This window comes from Zalophus californianus, chromosome 6, assembly GCF_009762305.2.
Source record: "Zalophus californianus isolate mZalCal1 chromosome 6, mZalCal1.pri.v2, whole genome shotgun sequence".
NCBI classification, from domain to species: Eukaryota; Metazoa; Chordata; class Mammalia; order Carnivora; family Otariidae; genus Zalophus; species Zalophus californianus.
In genome coordinates this window covers 31,941,265-31,963,651 of record NC_045600.1, presented here as the reverse complement: position 1 = coordinate 31,963,651, position 22,387 = coordinate 31,941,265, and the positions used below count along the sequence as shown (strand labels likewise).

Genomic DNA, 22,387 nt, shown 5'->3' with positions numbered 1-22,387 from the left:
AAAACCTATTAAGGTTGGGTACAGTGGGCCCCATCATCCTTGAACCACGCACCCTTCTGGAAAACAGTAAGCAAGGAGCAGTCCAAGAGTGGTCATGGGAGCACTGTTGCTTTAATATGGTGTGTGACAAGTAATATCGAAATTGTCCACACTCTCCAATCTTGTTCATTTTTATAATCGGCAATAATTAAAACTAAAGGAAAAAAAGTGCGCTAACCACACCTCTGGGCTTAAAAACGAGAAGACAAGACACATAAATTCTCTCCTTAAAAAACAGCCATTTCAAAAGATTTTCTTTAATATCATAAAATATTTTCATGGACAAGTGAGCTAGCAAACACACATGCACCAATGTGCCTTCTGACGAGATACCCCCCCTACCCCCACCCCACCCCCCGCTCCCACATCAAGGTGGACATGAGATTGGAGAAATGAATACAGCAGATGATACAGAGAGAAAAAAAATCGATAAAAAGTACAGAATAGAACATTGTGCTTGGTTATTGTCCTATGTCACAACAAAACAAAACATTTCGGTGCAAACAGTTAATTTTTCCTCTTTTCCATTTAAGTCTGGTGGAGAAAAAAATACTTTTTCTATAATAAAATATGTGGTTTTTTGGCTTTTTTTAACTTTTTTTAATGTAACTTTTTTTTTCTTTTTTGCAGAAAATAATTTTGTAAACTGTCACTTTGCGGGCAGGGAGGCTCGATGCCACGTGGGTCCTGGCTCGCCGGGCTCGAGGCTGAGCAAGGAGACCAAACCCCGGCGGGAGAGGGGGCAGCAGGGGCGCAGGGCGGGGGGGGCGCACAGCGGGCAGGGCGAGGGCGCTGGCCTGGGTGGGCGCGTTAGAGGTCACTCTCGCCGTACAGCGCCGTGGAGAAGGACATGTAGTCCAGAGCGCCCGGCACGGCGTCGGGGCCGCTGTAGGGGGCCATGCGCGCGATGCAGTACTCGGCCTGGTCGGGCGGCAGCTCCCGGCGCAGCTCATCCACCGTGATGTAGTTCTGCAGAGGGAGCGGGCAGGGCCGCCGGGATGTCACTGGGGTGGCAGCACCCCGCCACGTCCCCGTCCCCTCCTCCTGCTTCTGGATACAGAGACGTGCACGCGCGCCTATGCACATGTGTATCGTGTATACGTTTATATACGCGCGTTTATAATGCATGCACTTGCATACATACACACGTGTGAATATACAAAATATATGTTCATTTTCAATCTCCTGTTTGCCATTTCCATACCTACTTTGGCCTGTGCAAACTAATTCAAGTGCTAACTGCACCTATTATTCCATTATCACTCTAGTCTGCAGCAACCACGGGCTGGAGCAACACCAGCAGGGACTCTGGTTGGGACGCACACCCGCTCAAGTGAATACTCTGGAGGTCACGTAATTTTAGCAAATACAGTGAGCATCCAAGTGTGACATCGCCGTGGCAGACCGCTATCTCCACCACGACTGCAAGATGTGGGCCTGCCCCCACCTCGCCTGGTTCCCAGCCCAGGTTTCTGTGCATCCGTGACAGGTCTACTGGGAAGTTGCTTGTTTTAGGAGTTTTAGGCTCCAGAACAGCTCACTTGAGGCTCTGACCCACAAGGTGGGCCCCTAGCCCCATGCCCTACCTCTGCCAGAGTCCCCTAGCAACCAGTTTCGAGGAGAGGGGGTCATCCCTAGGTCACTCCAAAAGTCAGGAGCCCAGGCCCTTTTCTGGACTTCAGAGACCCAGAGTCACTTCAAGTAAGTGGTTTCTGAGGGTCATTCCAGCTCCAAGATGCTAGGACCCTAATAGGGTGTCCTTGAACTTTAGGAACCGACCTTTAGGAAATGCTACTGGCTCAGTCTTTTTCCCTTATAGACTGAGACATTCCAGAAATTATGCTCCCCATTGGCTTTGGCTTTTTATAACTCAATCTCTTCAGTCTGGAGGAAGGATGGCAGAAGGATTATCCTATGAATTTTACAGAAAGGAACTCTGGCCTCTAGACACCTCCCGCTTTGCCAGTTTCCCCTGGTGTTCCCACTGTTCCATTGCCAGGCAGGGAACTTGGGAAATTTGGAAACCGAAACTGACTGCTGCTCAGGGTAGGCCAGTTCGAGACATGCTTCCCTCCCGCGCCCCGCCGACACTCCGCACCTGTGCCTGGCACGACGTTAACGGTGAAGTCTGAGTTCTCGGACGGCCCTTCCATCACTCGGTCACATCCCCCACCCCGTTCTACCCGCCTCTACCACTCAGTGCTCCAGCCCAAGTGCGAAGGAGTCCCGCTCCCTGGCAGGAGACACCCCCCCCCGCCCCCGCCACTCAGGCTCATATTGTGTCCGACACCTTAGCTGATCCCAAAACATTACAGAAATGGGTGGAGGTGGACAGCAGGGGGAGGTCCAGTGGGAGGGAGGGGCCACGGGGTGCAAGTGACCTCCCCTCCAGATCGGAGTGGACCCTGCACAGCACCCACGCCATAGCAGACCCACCTTGTCCCCAGCCAGGATCTTGAAGGAGGCCATGACTTGGTCCGCTGTGTCTGTGTCGGCGGTCTCCCGAGACATAAAGTCGATGAAGGCCTGGAACGTCACTACCCCCAGGCGGTTGGGGTCCACGATGCTCATGATACGGGCAAATTCTGCCTCTCCCTGGAGAGAAGAGCCAACCCCAGGCCTGTCAACCTCTCAGCCACAGGCTGCTGGGAATGTCTCACATGGACCTGAAGCCCCTGGGGGCTCAAAGTGGCCTGAGGCTGTGAGAGGGGGGCAGAGCGGCCCCCTGAACTGACCTGGGCTGTCCTAAGGGCATCATAGGGACATCAGACCCAAGAGCGAAGACCCCGTTCAGGCTTCCCACGCCCCACAGGTTCCCGCTGGAGCAAACGACGACAGTCCTGCCCACGGCTGTCGAGGCTGACGGCACGGGGCAGGTACCGTGTGCCAGGTGCTCTTCTAACGGCGGCAGGCATTTCGCTGCTTTTCACCCTCCCCACCACCGTATGGCGCAGGTCCTTATTACTTCCGTCGGGTTTCCAGACGAGCAACCGGAGGCCCAGATAGGCTTGGTGACTTGCTCAAGGTCACACAGCCAGCAGGTAATAGAGCTGGGGTTTGAACTTGGATGGTCTGGCTCCACAGCCTGTGTTCTCCCCACCACACTGTACTTTCTCTGTGTCAGACCCATGCACAGCACTCACGGAAGTTCCTTCAGTGAGCCCTGACCGCAGTCCTGCTGGGGTCCCCTGGCCTCATCCCAGTCCCCAAGCTGGTGATGGCAGAGCTGGGGTTTACTCCTGGGTTCCCTGCGTCTCGAGCCTGTGCCCCTGCCCGGCACGGGGCAGCCCACAAACTCTGCCCTTTGCACCATGGCCCAGGAGCTGCCTGGCTGTCCAGCTCAGGCCCCCCGCTCTGCTCAGAAGGCCTGCGTAAGGGCACACAGCTGAGAAGACTGTGAAGGCCAAGGGGCAGCAGGCGTGGCCGGAGCCACCGCCAGGGTGGAGGCAGAAACCTCTGTGCTTCCTGAAAGACGAAGTCGAGCCAAACCCGACCCGGGAAGTCCAAACCTCCAGTTCTTCTTGCTAGCCTTGGGGTCAGCCCCACCATCCACCATGGGAGTGAAAAAGCGCATCTCCACAGTAAGTACCAAAGAATACGCCAGCACAGAGACCGAGATGAGAAGGCCAGACCCCTGGGACACACACAGGCCACGAGGCTGGGCCCAGCCTTCAGGGCGCCATCTTCCCGATGGACCAGAATCGTGAGGCCCCTCCAGGGAGAGCAGCCCCTAGCCTTAGGGCCTCCAGCCTGCCCTGGCCAGGACTCGGCTTCTCTGGCCAGCTGGCGGGCCCTCGTCAGAACAGAGGGCGGGGTTTACGTTACCATGTTGTAACCCATGGAGATAAGGCAGGCGCGGAAATCATCCGTGTCCATCATGCCTGTCTTCTTCTGTGGGGGCAGTGGCACCGAGACACCGGAGGGTCAGAGGCAGGAGGAGGAAGGACCAGCCCAGGGCCAGGAGGACAGGGCACAGATGGCCAGAAGGGGAGGTCGAGGGGCATGGTTGGGGCAGGGGGTTAGGAAGGGAAAAGGAACACAGGAGGAGACACATCCACAGGGAGGAGAGAGAACAGGGAGAGGCCCAAGTCCGTCCACAGGATGGAGAGTGACAAGGAGAGAGGAAGGTGGGCCCCGGGCAGGTTCCCATGAAAGACGACCGAGGGCAGAGGTCAGAGGTTGGAGCAGTGGGAAGAGGAGCCCGACATGGGCCCGACAGCAGGAGAGGACGAGCCCCGAGGCCCACAGGGAAGGGGAGACAGGGAGATCCAGACAGAGAGAGAGAAAAGAAAAAGGAGAAACGTGTTATTTCTCGCCCCGGATGCCACCCCTGAGCGTGCTCCATGCAGGAGGCGAGTACCTGGGGGTCGTTGCCAATATCATAACCCAAGCTGATGAGGCAGGCTTTGAACTCCTCGGGACCCAGCGTGCCGGAGTGATCCTGGGGCCGCCGTGCGCCAGGCAGCGAGCCATGCGGTGCCAGGGAGGTGGAGGCCGTGAGGGGAGGGGGGTGGGCCATGCCCCGGGTGGAGGGTGGTGTGTGTGGGGAGACACGGGGACAAAGGCATGCGGGTGGAGAGGGTGGAGGGTGGAAGGGGTGGGGCGGGGAGGGGAAATAAAAGTGCACACGGTTAGACACGCGGACGAGGTCCAGAGGGTGCCCTCTCCCTGGCACACGCAGCCCTGCTCTGGGAAGCAGGCCAGAGGGGAACACGGTGAGCCACAGGGGTGAGAAGCTCCCCCAGAAGGGCCCGGCCCACCCCGTGCCCAAGGCCCCGACCCGGCTTTCCAAGGAGGCTTCACCCACCCAGGAGGCTGGAGGACAGGGCAGGAGGCAGGAGCGGCGGGCAGCAATGAACCCCATGCTCCGACCCCTCTGGCTGCCCAGAAACCCCAGGGCACTGGGAGGGCCAGCCCACATAAAACCCAGCCTGCCCCGGAGCTAGGATGAGAACCTAGGACGAACAACGCTGACACCCCCCCGAGTCTCCCAAAGGCTGCCGGGGGCGGGGGGAGGGAGCCTCCCTGAGGCTAGGGGAGCCTTGCTCCCAAGGGCTGACTCCTCGTGGCCGGAAAACAAGGGTCGGGACCACAGATGCTCTCCCCACTCACTACATGCACTCTTACTCCGCAAAAGCAGGGACAGCACGCCGGGACCGGCTTCCTAAGGCCTGCTGTGAGGGGCAGCCAGGGCAGGCTGACTCCCTGCTCTCCCTCCTCCTCCTCCTCCTCACTTGCCCAGGAACTGGCCCAGCGTGGCTGCCCACCTCATGGGCAGTGCCCTCCCGGGCCCTGGGGCAGGGGCTGGGGACTGCTCTAAGTGCGGGCAGTGGGGTTCTCACCCGGTCAAAGTGGTTGAAGGAGGCCCGGAACTCATTCATCTGCTCCTGGCTGATGCCCTTGGCATCTCGGGTCAGGATCTGATTCTCCACTTCGTTGATGGTCCTGGCGATGGTGGTGAGGAGCTGCTCCCAGCCCACACGGATGTGCTGGAGGGCGGGGAAGAGGAGCCTGTCAGCAAAGGCGCCCCAGGCCTGGGCCTCGGCTGCTCCCTGCTACTCGTTCCCCCAGTACCAAAATGGCCCAAGTAATCAAATCCGGACCGCCAGCCAGATTTACAGCATCACCAGGACAAGGGCAACACGCCAGGACAGAGGACCCAGATGATGAAAGGGGAAGCACAGGAGGGCGCTGGCCTCCACCTGAGGCAGCAGAGACCGGAACTGACGGTGTGAGTCAGGTCAGGAAGGAGGGCCCTGCATATCCCCACTCTAGAGCCACACACACATGCCTTCATGGTCCAAACAATTCACCCCCTGGAGAGCAGGTGCCTAAGCCAGTGTTTGGAGACCACCTGCATCTGAATCATAAGGGTGCTCAGCCTCATCCCAGACCTAGTGAATCAAATCCTAGAGCTGGAGCCTGCAAGTCTGCGTTCTCAACAACCTCCCTGCGAAATTCAGAAGAGCCTGAAGGCCCGGAGCTCCAGAGCGGAGCAGCAGCGAGTACCCCCTCACCCCCAAGGGAGAGTCTGTCCTCCTGCAATGAGCACTTCCCTTGGAAGATGGGAAGTAACTGCCCCCTGCGCCAGCCTGGGGGGTGGGGAGCAGAAGGGGATATGGGGCTCCCTTCCTGGAGGAGCAAAGTCGGCGCCACCCACCTCCATGGTGTAGTTGGTGTGCTTGTTGTCGAAGATGAGGGCCTCCTGGATGAGCTGGTGGTCACCCTCCAGCTGGTCGATCTTGGGCTTGTAGTTGACGATGCTCTTTTCATACTGTCGCAGGTGGCTGAGCTGGTCCTCCAGGGTCCCGTGCATCTCGATGGAGATCCGCCCGATCTCCTGCTCACCCGGAAGGAAGCCCTTGTGAGACCTCCCCACTCTGTCCCTGGGGTAGGGACTGGGGCACCCAGGTCATCGGTCAGCCCCTCAGACGATTTTCGGTTCCCACCCCAGTACCAGGGAACCCATCAGTGGTCATTAGTCAACCGAGAACAAGACACATTGCGCAGGGACTTGGTGTGGCAACAGCATCATAAAGGGGGTATGAGAAGCACTGTCACTACCAGATGACATACTTCCCATCTCTTGGGTGCCTCTCAGCTTCAGAAAGGGGCTGCAAGATCAGTTCCTCACCTAAACGTTCACTCCTCTGCTTGACATTCAAACTCCCCGCCCAAGCCTTGTTCCCAACTATCACCCACCTCAGGGACTCTCTCTGCCCACAGAGCCACCTTCCTCACAGCCTCAGGGCACCTGACGCACCTCCTCAGTGGCCACGCACCTGCTGTTCTGCCCCCACAGTGCCTGCCTTGGCCTGCCTTGATCCCACCTGCCCCACGGGCCAGGCCTCATCCCCCTTTCTGTCTAGACTTCATCTATGGAAACAAAACCTGTTTGTAAAAGCCTCAATTGCGCACTCAATTTGACCCAGCAAATGTTTCCTGAGCAGTTACGACGTACCATGTGCCATGTGCTAAGCAGGTGGGGGTGGGGTGCAGGAGAGACACAAACATGAGCTCAACATGGTCTCTGCCCTCAAAGAGCTCAGAGGGACACCATGCTCTCTAACCCAAGCAGAGCCCCTTCCCTGATCTACAGCGCCCCAGGATCTGGCCCAACAACTCAACAAAAAAATTCCACGCTTGCCCGAGGCTCAGTTCTCTCTCTGGAAAGTTCCTTCTCTTTGACAAACCTCTCTGCTCAGAAGGAAGGGAGACCTGGTCAGCCAAAGAAGCCAAAGGATAAATTAACTAGTCAGTTCCCCAGGCACTCATCCTTCTGTGGGACTTTCTCATGTGGCTCTTTAGTGGCAGCCCTGGGTGGGTCTTTGCTCACAAACCAGAGCTGGGATGGTGGTCAGAGGGGCAGAAGCGCCCATCCCTGCCTCCCATGAGGGGACGCACCTCCATCTTGGTCTGAATCCAGGGCCCGATGACATTGGCCTGGGCTGCGAACTGCTTACGTAGCCTCTCATTGTGCTGCTGGCGGGCATGCTCCTCCGTCAGGGCCTGGTCCCTCCGAGGCACCAACTGCCGCACCTGGGGTGAGGACAATCATGGGACGTGGGGAACGGGCCGGCCACCTGCCCCATACTTCAGATGGGGAAAGGGAGGAGGCATGAAGGGAAGGGGCCAGGCAGGTATAGAACAGGAGTGAACACATGGACCTGTTCCAGAAATTCCATCGTTCATTAACTGGACAGGTGAGTGCTTACCATGTGATAGTGAAAAAAATAAGATCAATGAAAATCAATAAAAATCAACCAAAAAAGGGGACAAAATCCCTGCCCTTATAAAACTTTCAATGGCCCAGCCAATGCCCCACCCAGCCCTTGGACTCACGTGGTCCCATTTGCCATTGATCTCCTGAGGAGTGATAGTTGTGTAGGGGTTGGTGCCCGCCATGTTGACGTGATAGGTCTGGACAATCTTGGACACCTCGTTGTGGATACCCAGAATGGCCAGACGCTCCTTGTCGGCATCAGGGAGGGTGGCCTTGAACTGCTCATGGGCTGTGGTCAGTCCCTTGGGTGCGAGAGAAGCACAGTGAGCAGTGCCTCCTGTGGGCAAGATGAACTAAGGGAGCCCTACGGGTCCCAGGGTAGAGGGGGGTGGCAGGGCCACTGAAGGCCTGGCCCCACACCAGCTGGGAGACCCAGGGGCAGCAACCAAGGATACTCATGGCTGAGAACCAGGCGAGCAGGGCCAGCCCTGGGGAGGTGAAGGCAGAGCCATCAAAGCAACAGCTCATGCTTAGGGCTGGTGAAGTCAGGAGCAACCACCCTAGAGTGTACACCACCCCACAGTCAGGTCAGGGACAAGGGGTGCCCCAGGTCTGCTTCCCAGGTGACCTTCCCCAACCCAGGCTTCCTTTGCAAAATCTTTTAAATCCAATTCCCTGCAGCTGAATGAGGACGCTATTGCTATGCAATGAGCTCCGAAACATTAAGTTAAAAACAAGGGTTCAGAATACAGTATATAATTCTGTGTTAAAGGGGGTATGGGGAAGAACACATTAACTAACAAATAAATACATAAAGAACACAAAAATAAATAAATATAAATTAGTGAATAAATAAAAAAAGGCTTGCATATGCAGAGACAGTGTGGGCATGCTGCTTCCCTCTGGGGAGGGCACTAGGGTAGGAGGGACAATTTATGGCATATCCTTTTTATCTTCTAGATTTTATACCATCTGTATATATTACCTAATCAAAATACATAAAATGTAATTCATTCAAATGTATAAAATCCTTGGCTGCTATCCCCAACCCCACAGAGCAGTTCTGCAGGAATGAGGTTTGCACAGGGGCCTGGGGGAACCGGCCTCTGGGGGTGAGGGGTCTGCAGCACACCTGGATCTCCTCGATGGTGTGCACGATGAAGGTGTCCTGCAGATCTTCCATGGCCCCCTCCATCCAGTTGTTGAAGGGTGCGGCCCGCTTGGCGTACTCCAAGTACAGCTGGTCAATGGTCTCCAGCAGTTTCTCTGTCCGCTGGGAGTGACAATTGAGGCGAAGGGGTGGACAGGGAGATATTCAGCAGAGTCATATCCAGAACCACCACTCCCTGCCTACTCCCCCCCCCACCCCCCCCTGCCCCAGGCCTCCAAGACCCTCTTGGCCAGCCACAAGGGGTCTAGGTCTGGAAGCACCAGACTAAGTCAGACAGAAAGACTAGGCTTTCTCTGGGACACTGGTTCTTAATGGGGGATCTACAGACCCTCCCACATTTGGAATCACCCAGCCTGGCCCCCGGGCTGATCTGTAGAATAGGAAAGTTCTCAAATGGCTAGGGTTGGGCTGCGAAGTGCACTAGACTGGGAGGAGGAGGTGTGCTTAGGGCCAGAGAGGAGGCATCTCCAGCAAGGCAAAGCTCAATCCAGTGCCAGGGTGAACCTTCGACAGGCAGGCCAGAGCAGGTCCAGGGAACCCAGCGGAGCCTTCTGGCTCAAAGCAAAGGGACTCACAAAGCAGGAAGAGGCACCCAGAGCTGCTAGAGGCAGGCCTCCCTCTCCCTCAGGGGCCCTCACCTCCAGAGCTTCCCTCCGCTTCTGGGTTAGGGCTCCCAGATTGTCCCACTGGTCACAGATCTTCTGGCATCGGGCATTGACACTGGGTGAGTCGTAATAGTCCAGCTCACTAGAAGGCAAGAGACAGGGAGAGTCCGGTGACCCGGGTTACCTCCAGGACCTGCTCTCCTCCTTGGGGCTGGGGTGCGAGTAGCACGGGGGGGGGGCCTTCTAGGTGCCCCTCCCACCCACCTCCCGGGCTTTCAGAAGACTGCTGGGAGACAAATGAAGGCCAGTTCTGTCCAGAGGCCCCTGGCACACCTCGGCTGGAGGCGACACCTGTCTTGACCCCAATACCCCATGGCAGGGAGCCTCTGAGGCCCAGCAAGAGCTCTGGCCCTGCACTAGTTCCAGGAAAGGACCGGATGCCCTCAGCAGTAGGGTCACGGGCTCATTCTCCACCTGGGGCGACACTCAGTCTTCTGTATTGACGCCCTTCCCGCCCGGGCGCCCACCGTGCCCCCGCTCCTCGCCTCTCACAGCCACACCCTGTCTCCCATGGCAGCCCCAGCCCTCGCCTCGCCGCGCCGCGCCTACTTGAGCTCCTGCGCGATGGCAGCGATCTGCTCCACGCGGTCCTGGTGGGCGGCCAGGTCGCTCTCAAAAGCCTCGTGCTTCTTGAGCAGGGCCTTGATCTCTGAGAGGGTGGCAGTCTCATAATCTTTCTGCCGGAGCATAGCCTCTTTGCCTGGGTTCAGAGAGAAGGGGTACGAGGCTGAGCAGAAGCCGAGGCCCCATCTTCTTGGCCCCGACCGTCCACCCCTCGGGGCCCCAAGAGGCCCATATCCAGGGGCACAACGTCCCCAGATGACCACCATACAGTGATCGATCATCTGCAGCTTGAGAAAGCGATGTGCAGCAGGAACATCCACTAAGAGGCCGAGTCGGGGAAGTTCCTACTTTCCACGGAACACGTACGGGGCCACGAGGAGTGGTTACATACGAAGGCTACACAGGGCCAGGCCCCGTGGTGTAGCCAGGAGAGAACCACACAAGGGCCTCAGGGGTGCCCCATCTTTAGAGCTTCTCCACCTATTGTTGCTAGCCCCCAGCAGCCCTGCAGGGACCCCTCCCCTTAATTACTCTCACGGTGGTCAGCATGTCCAGTGCACTCTACACAGAATCCAACAGTGGCCAGAACCTTCTCTGTCAGGGGCACCGCCCTCTCTTTAGCAGTGGGGCGGGGCTGGCATGTCTTGGATTTCTGTTTCCCGGGAGGAAACGGGATGAGAAACCAACCTCCTGGGACTGCTGTTACGTGATGTCTGACAGCTGTCTTATGAAGCGTCTGGTACAGGACAGGGACTGCCCTCGCCTGGCCTGGCCCGCACGCCCACCCTCCCCATCTGGGCCCGTCAGGGATGCTCAGTCCTGCTCAACAAATAAAGGCTGGGCTGTGGAGGCTGAAAGACGGTGCCCGATGTGGCCTTTCTTTCCTTCCCTCTACCTTTTTTTTTTTTTTTAAGAATTTTTAAAGATTTTATTTATTTATCTGAGAAAGAAAAAGCATGAGCAGGGGGAGGGGCAGAGGGAGAGGGAGAAGCAGACCCCCATGGAGCAGAGAGCCCAATGCGGGCTCAATCCCAGGACCCTGGGATCATGATCGGAGTCAAAGGCAGACGCTTAACTGACTGAGCCACCCAGGTGCCCCTTTTTTTAAGATTTTATTTTTAAGTCATCTCTACACCCAAGGTGAGGCTCAAACTCACAACCCCAAGATCAAGAGTCTCATGCTCTCCTGAGCCAGCCAGGCGCCCCTCTACTTTTTTTTTTCTTTAAGTCAGAATAATAATATGACAAGTTTAGGGGGAAAAAATTACAGATGAGCCTACTTATCTACTCCTTTCCCATCTTTCCTTATACAGATGCTGTGTTAGAACCAGCAGGGATATGTAAGCTGTGTTTCCTGCTTTTCAAACATTCAGCAGCACATCATCAGAGTCTCTGCTCCGGCTCCAGTTGCCGCATGTGTCCCCTCCCGTGGCTGAGCCACCACTGGCGTGACCACCTGCCACACACACTTACTGTGGGGCATCCAAGCCCCTCAGCTTGTGCTATTAGAGAGGGTCTCACGGCAAATCTCTCTAGACATGTGATTTCCCCACGTTCAGGGTTAATTCTTTAGACAGTCTCAAGAATTCCCGGGTCGGCAGGCAGTGCCACGGCTAGGCGTGGACGTGCACAGCTCAGACTGCTTTGCCCAGAGGTCGTGCCAGTGTCCACGGCCCGCACACCAGCTGGTGGCGGGCTGGCTGACGGGGCCGGCCCCTGCTCTGTACCTTTCTGTGAGCTGCGCCTTGGCCCTAGGGTGGACGTGATCGAAACAGGTGGGTGAGCTGGTGCAATCTCCCCTTCCACTCTGTACCAGGCGCACCTGGATGAATAGCTTCCTACACGTGCGGCGGGGGCGGCGCAGAGAGCAACCTGGCGTCCCTGTGTACCTACGACATGGAGCTAAACCCAAGCCCCTCAGGCCGAGTCAAGCACGCTCCCATCCCCCACCACGCCACAGGGTACAGCCGTCCCTAATGGTCTCCAGCCTAAGAGCTGAGGAGCACGACAGAGCTAACTGGGGGAGAGTGGAGACACTGCGCTCCACCGGCCAATAGGGTCTGCCCCAGAGGCTCCGGCTGCAGCGGCCGCAGGACCCGAGGAGATGGGCAGTTTGGGTCCCTCTCCAGAGGAAAAGACTATTTCAGGTGTGATTTTTCTTTCTTTGGAGTTAACTTCAGCTGCCGACAAGCAGACACCAGAAATGGCCCCAAGTGCCTCCAAATTGGAGTAATGGAGACACGCATGTGCTAACATGGTAAAGGCTCTGGGTCACTATAACCGGAGGCTGGAAACAAGAAGAGGGAAGGCAGTGGAGGAAAAACACCCAGGGCTGCAATTTACGGAGTGTGCTCTATGTGCCCGGCACTCAGCTAAGCATAAAATGTCCTTATGATGTTTACTCCTACAACAACCCTAGGAGGAGGCATGCTGAGTTGAACAGTGTCCCCCAAAACTCATGTCAACCCAGAACTTCAGAATCTGACCTTAATTGAAAATAGGGTCTTTGCAGATGCAATTAGTTAAGATGAGGTCATAGGAGACGAGGGAGGGCCCTAAATCCAATGACTGGAGTCTTTATTAGAAAAAGGAGAGACACAGAAGCAGCCATGGCGGGTTGGAGGCAGAGCCGAACTAAGCCAGCGACACCAAGGATGACCAGCAACCACCAGACGCCAGGAAGCAACACAGAGAGCCTCGTCCTCAGAGCCTCCAGAAGGAGCCAACCCTGCCGACCCTTTTGCTTTGGACCCCTCCTGACCTCCTCCTCCTGAGAGAGCACGTTTCTGTGGTATGAAGTCACCCAGTGTCTGGTCCTTTGTACCGGTGGCCCTAGGAAGCTGACACAGGAGAGGGCGCATGGTCATCTGCATGTCACAGATGAGGGAACGAGACCTGGGGGCTAAATCGCTGCTCCAAATTTACTCTGCTTCTAGGTGGCAGAGTTCGGATGAGAACCCCAACCTCACAGACTCAGGGAAGAAGACATCATCACGGTGACCAAAACCAACAATGAATTACACATACGTAGCATCATGCTACCCCAAGTATCGATTCATTCCGTTCCCCTAAACCTATGAAGTTGGCACTGTGATTATCCCCACTTTACAGACGAGGAAGCGGAGACACCTAAGAGGCTAATGAACTTGTCTAATGACAAGAACTAGTAAGAGACAAAACAAACAAGCAGCAAGAGAGAAAGCAGCGGGCGGTTCAGCTGGTGGAGCACGAGAGCTGGCACCCCCGGGGGGGAAACAGGAGGCTGGGCTGGCCTCACCGTCCGTCCAGGCCTCGTGGATGGAGGCCTTCTGCCGGAACTTCTCTGCCAGGTGGTCGAGCCGCTCCAGTCTCCGGATCTCATTCAGCAGCCACTCCTCATAGCCCTTCTCCGCCTGCTCTAGGCAGCCCCAGGCATTGTTGATGTCCTGTAGGGATGGGAGGCACAGGGTCAGCCCCTCCTGGCCCCCGAGGCCCCCACCAGCTGCCCCATGCCTTCTAGAAGAAGCACCTTCCCCATCTCAGCCATGCCCACCCAGCCCCACACTGGTGTTTCCCGGGCTCTTGGGCACCAGGCCTCCTGGGCAGGGAGTGAGGCCCCAAGTCCACATGGGCCACCCAGCTATAGGGCTTTGGGCGTGCAGCCCTGTGCAGAAAGAGCCCGAGGCCCTCTGTGGCCCAGGATGCTGACCAATCACAGAGGATGTAGGGCCAGCCAAGGGAAAAGAGCAACAATTGAACGAGGCAAGCAGGTGTGGGAGCCTCCCAGGCTCCCCACATCTCTGGATCTGCTCATGGGCTCTGGGCAGTAGCCTGGAGCCTGCAGAGACCCTGGTCTGGGCGAGCTGGCCGAGCATCTGAGGAGAGTGACAGCTGCTGAGCACAAACCCACAGCCCTTCAGACGGGGAGCCACCCACAGGGTCGCTCCTACAATTAGTACAGGGTGCCCACTGGGCAGATAGGGGCTGAACCGGCCTGCATGCCACCTGGAGGCCCCGGGCACAGGCTACATCCACTGGGAGGAGGGGGCTCCTCTAACTCACACAGAGTACCCTCTGGTTAGCAGGGGCTCTAGCCACCTAAAAGTTGCCGTTTTAGCCTGGAATCTGTAAAAAGACAGCTACTTTCCAAAGTGCAGATACAATGGCCAGAGACTCTCTCCTCTCCTCCAGGGTCCCCCGGGATTGTGCCTCCTTCCAACGCGCTTTGCCTGCTTTGCCTGTCCCCGGCCCCTCCCGCCTTATATGCCCACGCCTCCTCATGACTTCTCATTTTAAAGGGCAAAAGCTCTATCTTGGTGAATTCTTAAATTTTCTTTTGCATGCTTCCCTGGCTCATAACATTTCTTCCCAAGTCTGAGGACAGGGTAAGCGGGAAGCAGTAATAACCTAAGTAACCTAAATGAAGAGAATTTAACAACTCGGACAGCCATTCACAATTTTAATTTTTTTTAAAAAGCGACTTATCAAATAAAACATGCTTTAGGATTTCCTTAAAAATTATATTTACATAGACTAAAAGAATCTTTTCCAAAAAACTTTTTTTTTTCTTAAGGAGGCTCCGTGCCCAGTATGGAGCCCAACTCGGGGCTTGAACTCACGACCCTAAGATCCAGACCTGAGCTGAGATCAAGAGTTGGACGCCCAACCGAATGAGCCACCCTAACATTTTTTAAGTTGATACTGGGTAATTGAGACTATAAGTAATTTCTATTTTCTGTATTTTGCCTATTTGTATCTTTGAAATATCCAACCAAAAAAAAAAAAAATCCATTATATTTTTTTGTATGGTAATACGCTTTTTTTAAAGTGCTTAAAAAAGATTCCGCGGCAGTAAAAAATTATCTTAATTGCTATTGAATTAAGCCCTGTTTGGTTCAAAATGTCAAGAGGCATTTTGTTTGCAAAGACGGTTTTCTGAGGGGTGGGGGAGAAGGTGGTGCTGGGGGGTCCAGGTGGATATTCTGGGGTCTGGCAGGGCAAGTCTGGCCTGGAATAGTGGGGGGTGTGGGGGTTGAGCCTGGGGGGGCAGGCGGGGGAAGACACGTCCCACCCTGACTGGGAGCAGCTCGGGGCTGGAGGCGGCGGTCCAGTGGGGGCCGGGCCCTGTGGGGCTCACCGAGACCATCCTGCCCTCGGAGGGCATGAAGGCAGGCCGGTTGCTGAGGCGCAGCTTGGTCTGCAGCGTGTTGAAGTTGATCTCCAGCTGGCACTTCTCCTGCACTTTGGGCGGCTTGTGCAGGCGCCGGTAGTCCCGGAAATCCTCCAGCTTCTGCTGCATGGCGTGCATGGTGTTCTCCGGCGCCCGGTTCTCCAGCCACGGGATAGTGCGGCGGATCCACTCCAACAGCTGGAGGGTGGAAGGGGTGAGGGTGCTGGGAGCAGGGGCAAGGGCTGCTTCCCTCTCCTGATGGCCTTTTGGCCCTTCCCACGCTAGGGGAGCTGGGCGGGGGGGGGGGGGGGGGGGCTCTCCTGACAGCACACTCTGTCCCAACTGCCACTCTCTGGCCACGAGGCCAGGTTGCAGGGTGCTCCTTCATGCAGCCTGGCCACCAGCCTCCTCTCTGCAAGGGGAGGAGGCTAACTCCACCTCCCTGCTCTGCCAGACCTGGTGGGAAGTCAGCGTGACTAGGAGCAGACCCGAGCTCTGGTTCCAGCTCTACCACCCGGCTGGGCCTCCGTGTCTTCATCCGTACCAGGGAGGGGTGCACAGTTGTTTCCCGAGGCCCTTGTCACCCGGCCATCTAGAATTCTAGAATGAGGATCTCTGACTCAAAAGGGAAGAGGCCAGCTTCTGGGGCACAGGCAGGGAACAGCCTGGGTGAGGTGATGATGGTGGAGAAGCTGGGGGGGGGGGGGCGGGGGAGTGTTGGTGGTCACAGGGGACAGAACGAGCACCTGCAAGGTACCAGCCCGTCTCCCAAACGAACTCACTGGCATAATGACGGGAACCCCATGTGGTTAGGTGCTGTGAGCCTCCCCCAGGCTGCAGAGGGGTGACCGAGCACCGTGAGGTTACATGACTTGCCTAGGTGAGGAGGCTAGAATGGCAGAGCAGGGATTAAACCTGGCACCTGGGTTCTTAGTATGCTGGATGGCAGATCCACCAGAGGCTCAGAAGGCTGAGTTCTTTTAAGGAAGAAGCAAGTGGATCCCTACAGAATCTGCTCCTGGCTCAAAGCCTAAAGTGAGTGACCCAAATAGAGTCAATGGCGAAACCCAGAACAGCAGACCCATCACTGTCTCCTCCTGTCCCACGGGTGGGCCCAGCTGCTAAGCTAGCTTGAGCCAGCACAGGTCCATCTCCAGGTCACATCCTCGCAGAACCAGGCGTCCTCCTTTTCTAGGCCAAGCCTCTCACAGAACAACAGTATACCAGGCTAGAAAGGCCCCTGAGATCTCTTTCTTGGCTTAGCTCTCACTTGACAAGTGAAAAAAAAAAAAAACAAGATCCAGAGAGGTGCAGAGTTTGCCAGGCTCACTGTTCGTTGGTGAGAGAAAAAGCTGGGGACTTGGCTCGATTGGCACTTCCCTCTGCCTCCTGGGAGAACGAACAGGTGAGGAGCGGAAGCTTCCCTGGATCTGCTGTGCTGGGACCAAGGACTACGCCCAGCCTCAAACTGTGCCCCAGGGGCGGGTTTGGGGGGGACAGGTTCTGGGGGCTCCCTCTTCCCCCAGGGTGGGGTAGCAGAGCCTGGCTGGAGCTGGGCCAGGAGAACCCAGGAGGTACCCACATCGCTGGCCAGCTTCTCATAGTCTTCCATGAGCTGCTCGTTCTCCTGGTTGACGGCCAACACCTTGCAGATGCGATTGGCTGCTGTCTCCGCCTGGGAACAAGAAAGGTGGGGAGGGGGTGCTCATGGTCAGCCCTGGGTAGCAACTCTCACCCCTGCAGCTCCATGTGGCAAGAAGGCAGCTCGCAGGGCTTCAAATCCACCGCCTCCTCGCCAGCTTCTGCCAGCCCATGCTGGGTCCCATGGATCAAGGAGCCCAAAGAGAGATCTTGGTGGCTGAACTGGGGGCCCCTGGAGAAGGACCTGAGTTTGAGGCCAACCATACATGTTGGGAAGACACTAATGTGATGACTGATATAATCAAAATGTTCAGGTAAAGAGGTGAGAAAATTCACGCCCAGCCGAGAATCCCAAGTGGAGGCCCTGGGAGTCCGAAGGCTCAGGCTCTGAGGCTGGATTGGCCAGAATCTTGGGAGATGCAGAAATTCAAAGCTGGGCGTCTGGAATAAGGTGCCTACTGAGAAGCAGAAGGACCTCTCGGGATCCCTACAGAATCTGCTCCTGACTCAAAGCCTAAAGAACATCAGAGAAGACTCGGAGACCCTCTACGGCATGAAGACAAGACTTAAGGACCAACCCAACACAGGCAGGACGTCCAGCAAGCTCAGGCGCCTTTGGGAAAGCTAAGTGTGGGTCCTGCACTGAGGGAGTGCTGGGCTAGCAGATGCCTGACATGGGTCCTGGCGACAAGAGGAATGAGAGGGAACTGACTGGAAATCAGAGGCAAAGGCCCAGAAGCTCCAGGGGACACTGCCTTCTCAGGCCATGGAGGGTACTGTGGACCCAACACCAGCAAGGGCCACATGTCCCTATATCACCAGGTGCTCCGGTAATTTTTAAAATTCATCTTTTCACATCATGACCCAACTCCAAGGGGAGGGGAACTCAAAGCCTTTTTGGGGGTCCTGGGATAGAAAGACAGCCTAGGGGTGGGAGCAGATAATGCCGATGAAAAGACAGATATGCATCCTGGGGCCCTAGAGAAGGGTGACCCTGCAGGCGACAAGGGCTTAAGGGACAGAAAGATGGGACCTCACAACTGGTTGATGAACAAGACAAAATGAGGTTTTACTGCAGCAAGATAAACAGAGGCTAGGCATAAGGAAGAATTTCCTGAGAATGAGGGTGCTTTGAACTGAAAAGAAATAATTAAGATGTAAATTTTTTTTTTTTTTTTGCAGAACTTTTCAAACAGGATTCATACCCACGGATTCATGTACTGGGAGGGCCTGCTGGGATGTGTGTGTGTGTGAGGGGGCACAATGAGGTCAGCATAAAGGTTCTTTAGAGCTCAAAGTCAAGAGATTGCACCTCCAGGGTGAGGTGTCAGAACAAGGAGGCCTCCACCAGGTCCAACTGTGGGAATGGCCAGAGGGTCTCCAAGACAGGATGGGTGCTTTGAGTCCCAGGTCTCAAGACACTGAGGCAAGGAGTCACATCCTTAGACCCTCACCCCTCTGCCCTCCAGCCTAACTCTGCCCTGGAGATGCCATGGCCACTTCTCATGTAGAACTCCTGATGATCATCCTTCCTCTTAAAAACCAACAGGTAACTACAGGGAATCCCAAAAGGTGACAAGGAGGGAAATTCCTTCCCTCTGGGGCCCTGGAAAGAGCAAGGGCATAGGGAACAGGCCGACATGCCCCATGAGGAGGGCTGGGGGGTAGCAATCCACCTGAGGTCACCAGGGCCACTTCCCTTGAAGGCTGGGGAGGGGGACCCGGGGCGGGGGGGCAGTGATCTCTGTACCAACCTAGGTAAGCTATGTCCAGCATGGTGACCAAGTGGGTAAGAATCAGAGATGGCCACGCATCACAGGCAAGTAGCAGTTACCACTGTGATGTTTCATGGATAAAGCCCTCCTTGGCCTTGTTACCCTCCTGATTCATCTTGAAATCCTGGGCTCAGTGGTCCTAAGCTTTGACTAGTGTGCACTCTGTCAAACCGGCAGACTGAATGAGGCCTGTGTTTATGGAATTTTAGGAGATGGATCCTGGGAGCCTCCCTCGGGAGCCCCGCCTGCTGCCTGTTCCAGGGTCAAGGCAGGCTCCTTCGGATGAAGTCTGGGGGACTTCCCCAGTGGGCCACCTGGGGAGTTTTCACAGAGACCTGCCTCTTTCCCAAGCCTGCAACTCAGCCTGCCCATGCCCAGGTGGCTTCACCCGGAGAGACTGAGAAAACCGATCATTATAACCAGGATATCTGCCTTTGGAAAGGAAGCACAGGCACCACGGAAGACGCATACTTTCTTTAGAAACAGCAACGGCCCGTCTGCAAACTCCACCAGGGGTGCCTCCGCCCTCAAGGGACAGCCCAGCTCCCACCACGGTTCCCTTTAGGAAAGAAGCAGGCTCCTGGAATCCAGATTTAATTTTAGGAAAAAAAAAAAAAAAAGACAGGTAGAAAGTTCAAGACCTTGACCCGTTTCTTTCGCTCACTGTGTAACTCCCCCCTGCAGAAGCCTACAAGGTGACACCTGCTTCCACATTGGTCCCTTTACAAAGAAGGGTTCGGTCATCCACCACCCCCAGCCCAGGAGGGCCACAGAGGCCACGCAGGGAAGTAAGACCTGCAGGACATACTCACTGCGGTGGAAGGCAAGTGAGACCCTCGGCAGGGGGGACCGAGGCCTACCCTAGTTGTCTCACTTTCTAGTTTTCTAGAAACTGTTTTTCCCGTGGCTACAAGAACTCCATCACTACAGGGGATTTAGGAGAGAGGTACCCAGAACCACCAAGTCATGAAGACGGCTCAAAGGAGAGATTTGTTCTAGGGGAGGAAAGATTCATTCTCTGAAAGAGAAATTGAAGCACCATCAGAACACCGACCCTGGAAGAATCCTTCCTGCAAGAGGAGGGCTGCTTTGGAACAAGGAGAAGAACCAGACCGCCCAGCCTTTCTGATGTTAACAGAATTTGCATGAGATAAAGGACATAAGCACAAATATCATTAATGGGCTGAGAAAATATTTTTAACACTAGGCAAAAGGATTACTTCTAAATGCCAAAGGAAGACTTCTAGAAATTTGTGTTTACCTTCCCTTGGTTTGTTTTTTCATGACTTACTTTAAGTTATATTATTATACATCTTAACACAGAACAATCTGTTTGGTTTTATAATAGTGTTTTTTTTTTCCCCCCAAGTTAGGGACTATTATTCCTGGAGTACTAACAACTTAGCTATCCCACACGAAACTCAGCTATCACAATCCAGGCTGCTACTCTAAAAAGCAACATCAAATTCGCTGGTCCAGGTAGTTAATTAAGGTGATGTCTAACATCCGAATGTGGCCAAATGACGCACAATGGCTCTGTCACCCACCATCCACGGGGATTCACATGAATGCCACCAAAATGTCATCTGTGACCTTTTTAGTCAAAAATTTCCCAAATCTACCTAGAATTGCCCATTTCCTTCCTCCCACAGCTCAGCCCTTCCCCGTGTCTAAATCGGCACCCAGCCCCAGTGTCCCCACCAGCGAGGCCCATGGGCAAAGGGGCTCAGCTCCCCAGCTGCCATCTCCCGCTTCCCCTGGGTGCCTCGCTCTGGGCAGTGGGAGAGCCCCGGCCAGCAGGGCTAACTCGCCCTGCCCTCGCAGCTGTACTGTCACATCTCCAAGCTGTCACATACGCTGTGACTGCCTTCCCCACACTTGCCCCATCTTCACTTGAGGGCCCCTACTCAACCCTGAAGACCCCCAAGCTCAAGTTCAAGAAAGCATCTGTGCTGTGCAGCCCTGCAGCCCTCTGGCCTGCCCCGCCCCCGCTCAGTCTGTAGCAAAGGTGGGCACTGATTGGATTGCAGCCATTGTTGGCTTCTAGGTGTAAGGGCTTCCCCCAGATGGACTGCGAATCCCTTGAGGGCAGGAATGGGGTTTCTTTCCCGTAGGAGATTCACGATGTGAAAAAAGCAACCGACGGGCCAGAGAGATACAAACATCACCATCCACTCCTGAAAGCATCCAGAAACACCTACAGCAGAGCTAGTCTGTGCCTTAGATGGTTATTTCTCACAATCGTTCCCAATAGACCATGAACTTTACAGCACAAACTACATAAACAAAATCCATTCCTTTCTGTTGATTCTATATCGACACGAGGGAAGAGGAGGGGAAAAGGAAACCGAGAAAGAATCAGAACCCAAACCAACATGTCAAACAGATGTTGGTCCTCGTCCGACAAGGAAAACCAATGATGTGCACCTGCGTGCCCTACACCTGTATGGGTACGTGGACTATTGACACACTCGCGCGCACACGTGTGGACATGTGCGTGCACACAAGGCGCTCTGCTGCCTTTCTAGTTCCACCGCCCGAGGCTTGACAAGAGAAAGACAGTGGTGGGGTTGGAGGGCCCTGGGCATGGGTTTCAGGATATGTTCCCCGACTGGCAAGAGACATGGAGACGGTCAAGACAAGAAGAGTGTGTGAGTCTGAAAGAATCCTTCTTCTTCCACAGGAGAGGGCAAAGCTTCCCCTCCCCCTGGCCCACTTGGCTCTAAGCAGTTGCTTGAATCCTTAGAAGTGTTCCGGGACGACTCTGGGAGAGGCTCTTGACCCAGGACATGAGAGGCACACCACCCTTACCCCACCCCCAACCCCACACTGGTGACCTTGTTCTTGAATGTGGACAAAAGGAGCATGAAATGGTTGCAACAAGGATGAGAGGGAGGGAGGAGGGCATGGGGGGAGGTGGCATGAGGTCTGGGAGGGAGGAAAGCAGGCTGTTCCATGCACACGCACATACACACGCACGCGCGCGTGCACGCACGCACTCCGTCCGAGCACCATCATCAGCCAGGACACAGGGAAGGCCAGTGTCAGCAGGCATGAAGCCCAGGACAGAACCCTTGGAGGAGCAGGGAAAGGAGGGGAAGAGCTCGAAAAAGGAAACCCCCACAGCAGAGCGCCCTGTAGCTACGGACGCAGGGAAGCGGGCCCTCTGTTGGTTATCAGGGCTGGGGCCCGCCCCGGAAGTAGACAGATGCTGCTCACAGCCTGGCTGAAAGGTGGGGGGTCAGAGGGGCCAGAAGCAGCTGGCAAGACAGCAGCAGTAGAGATGGGACAGAGAGAAACGGGAAGCAAGAGGAAAACCAGAGAAGAGGTTGGAAGGGGCGGGAGATCTTGGGAGGGCCAGGACACCTGTGAGGAAGCCTCCACCCGGGACAGCTCTCCTGTCTCCGTGCCAAAGAGGCGAGGACCAGAAAGAAGGCGGGGAGGGTCCTGGGTGCCCATCCAGCCAGGGAACAGGGCTGCTGCTAGCCCATACAGTGCTTCTTGTGGGATGGTTTAAAGGCGCCTCTCCCCAAGGCACTTCTAATGGAAAACTATCATACTGATAGGTTAGGGCCTATTTTTCCTGCCATCTGCAGGATCACTTCAATAACAAATATTCACACCTCCATGGTCTATGGGGCACCCATGGCACCCTTGTGG

General features: G+C 55.6%; 1 protein-coding gene across 7 annotated transcripts in view; it reads right to left on the bottom strand.

Annotated features, from left to right (window-relative positions):
• Positions 1-258: 258 nt before the first annotated feature.
• The window catches only part of ACTN1 (actinin alpha 1), a 95,952-nt gene continuing 73,823 nt past the window's right edge, over positions 259-22,387 (bottom strand). For 4 of the 7 annotated variants that reach the window (XM_027571058.2, XM_027571057.2, XM_027571054.2 and 1 more), the window contains exons 9-22: positions 16,894-16,986; positions 15,279-15,509; positions 13,440-13,587; positions 10,148-10,298; positions 9,572-9,680; positions 8,895-9,035; positions 7,882-8,064; positions 7,444-7,578; positions 6,200-6,379; positions 5,382-5,528; positions 4,400-4,480; positions 3,865-3,930; positions 2,476-2,634; positions 411-1,008 (exon numbers count right to left, since the gene is read on the bottom strand). In XM_027571058.2, coding sequence (XP_027426859.1) covers positions 850-1,008; positions 2,476-2,634; positions 3,865-3,930; positions 4,400-4,480; positions 5,382-5,528; positions 6,200-6,379; positions 7,444-7,578; positions 7,882-8,064; positions 8,895-9,035; positions 9,572-9,680; positions 10,148-10,298; positions 13,440-13,587; positions 15,279-15,509; positions 16,894-16,986 — 1,983 coding nt within the window. In that variant the 3' untranslated portion in view covers positions 411-849. Of the gene's footprint in view, positions 1,009-2,475; positions 2,635-3,864; positions 3,931-4,399; positions 4,481-5,381; positions 5,529-6,199; positions 6,380-7,443; positions 7,579-7,881; positions 8,065-8,894; positions 9,036-9,571; positions 9,681-10,147; positions 10,299-13,439; positions 13,588-15,278; positions 15,510-16,893; positions 16,987-22,387 lie in introns of all 7 variants that reach the window. The other 3 variants (XM_027571051.2, XM_027571052.2, XM_027571053.2) reach the window with 3 other exon arrangements.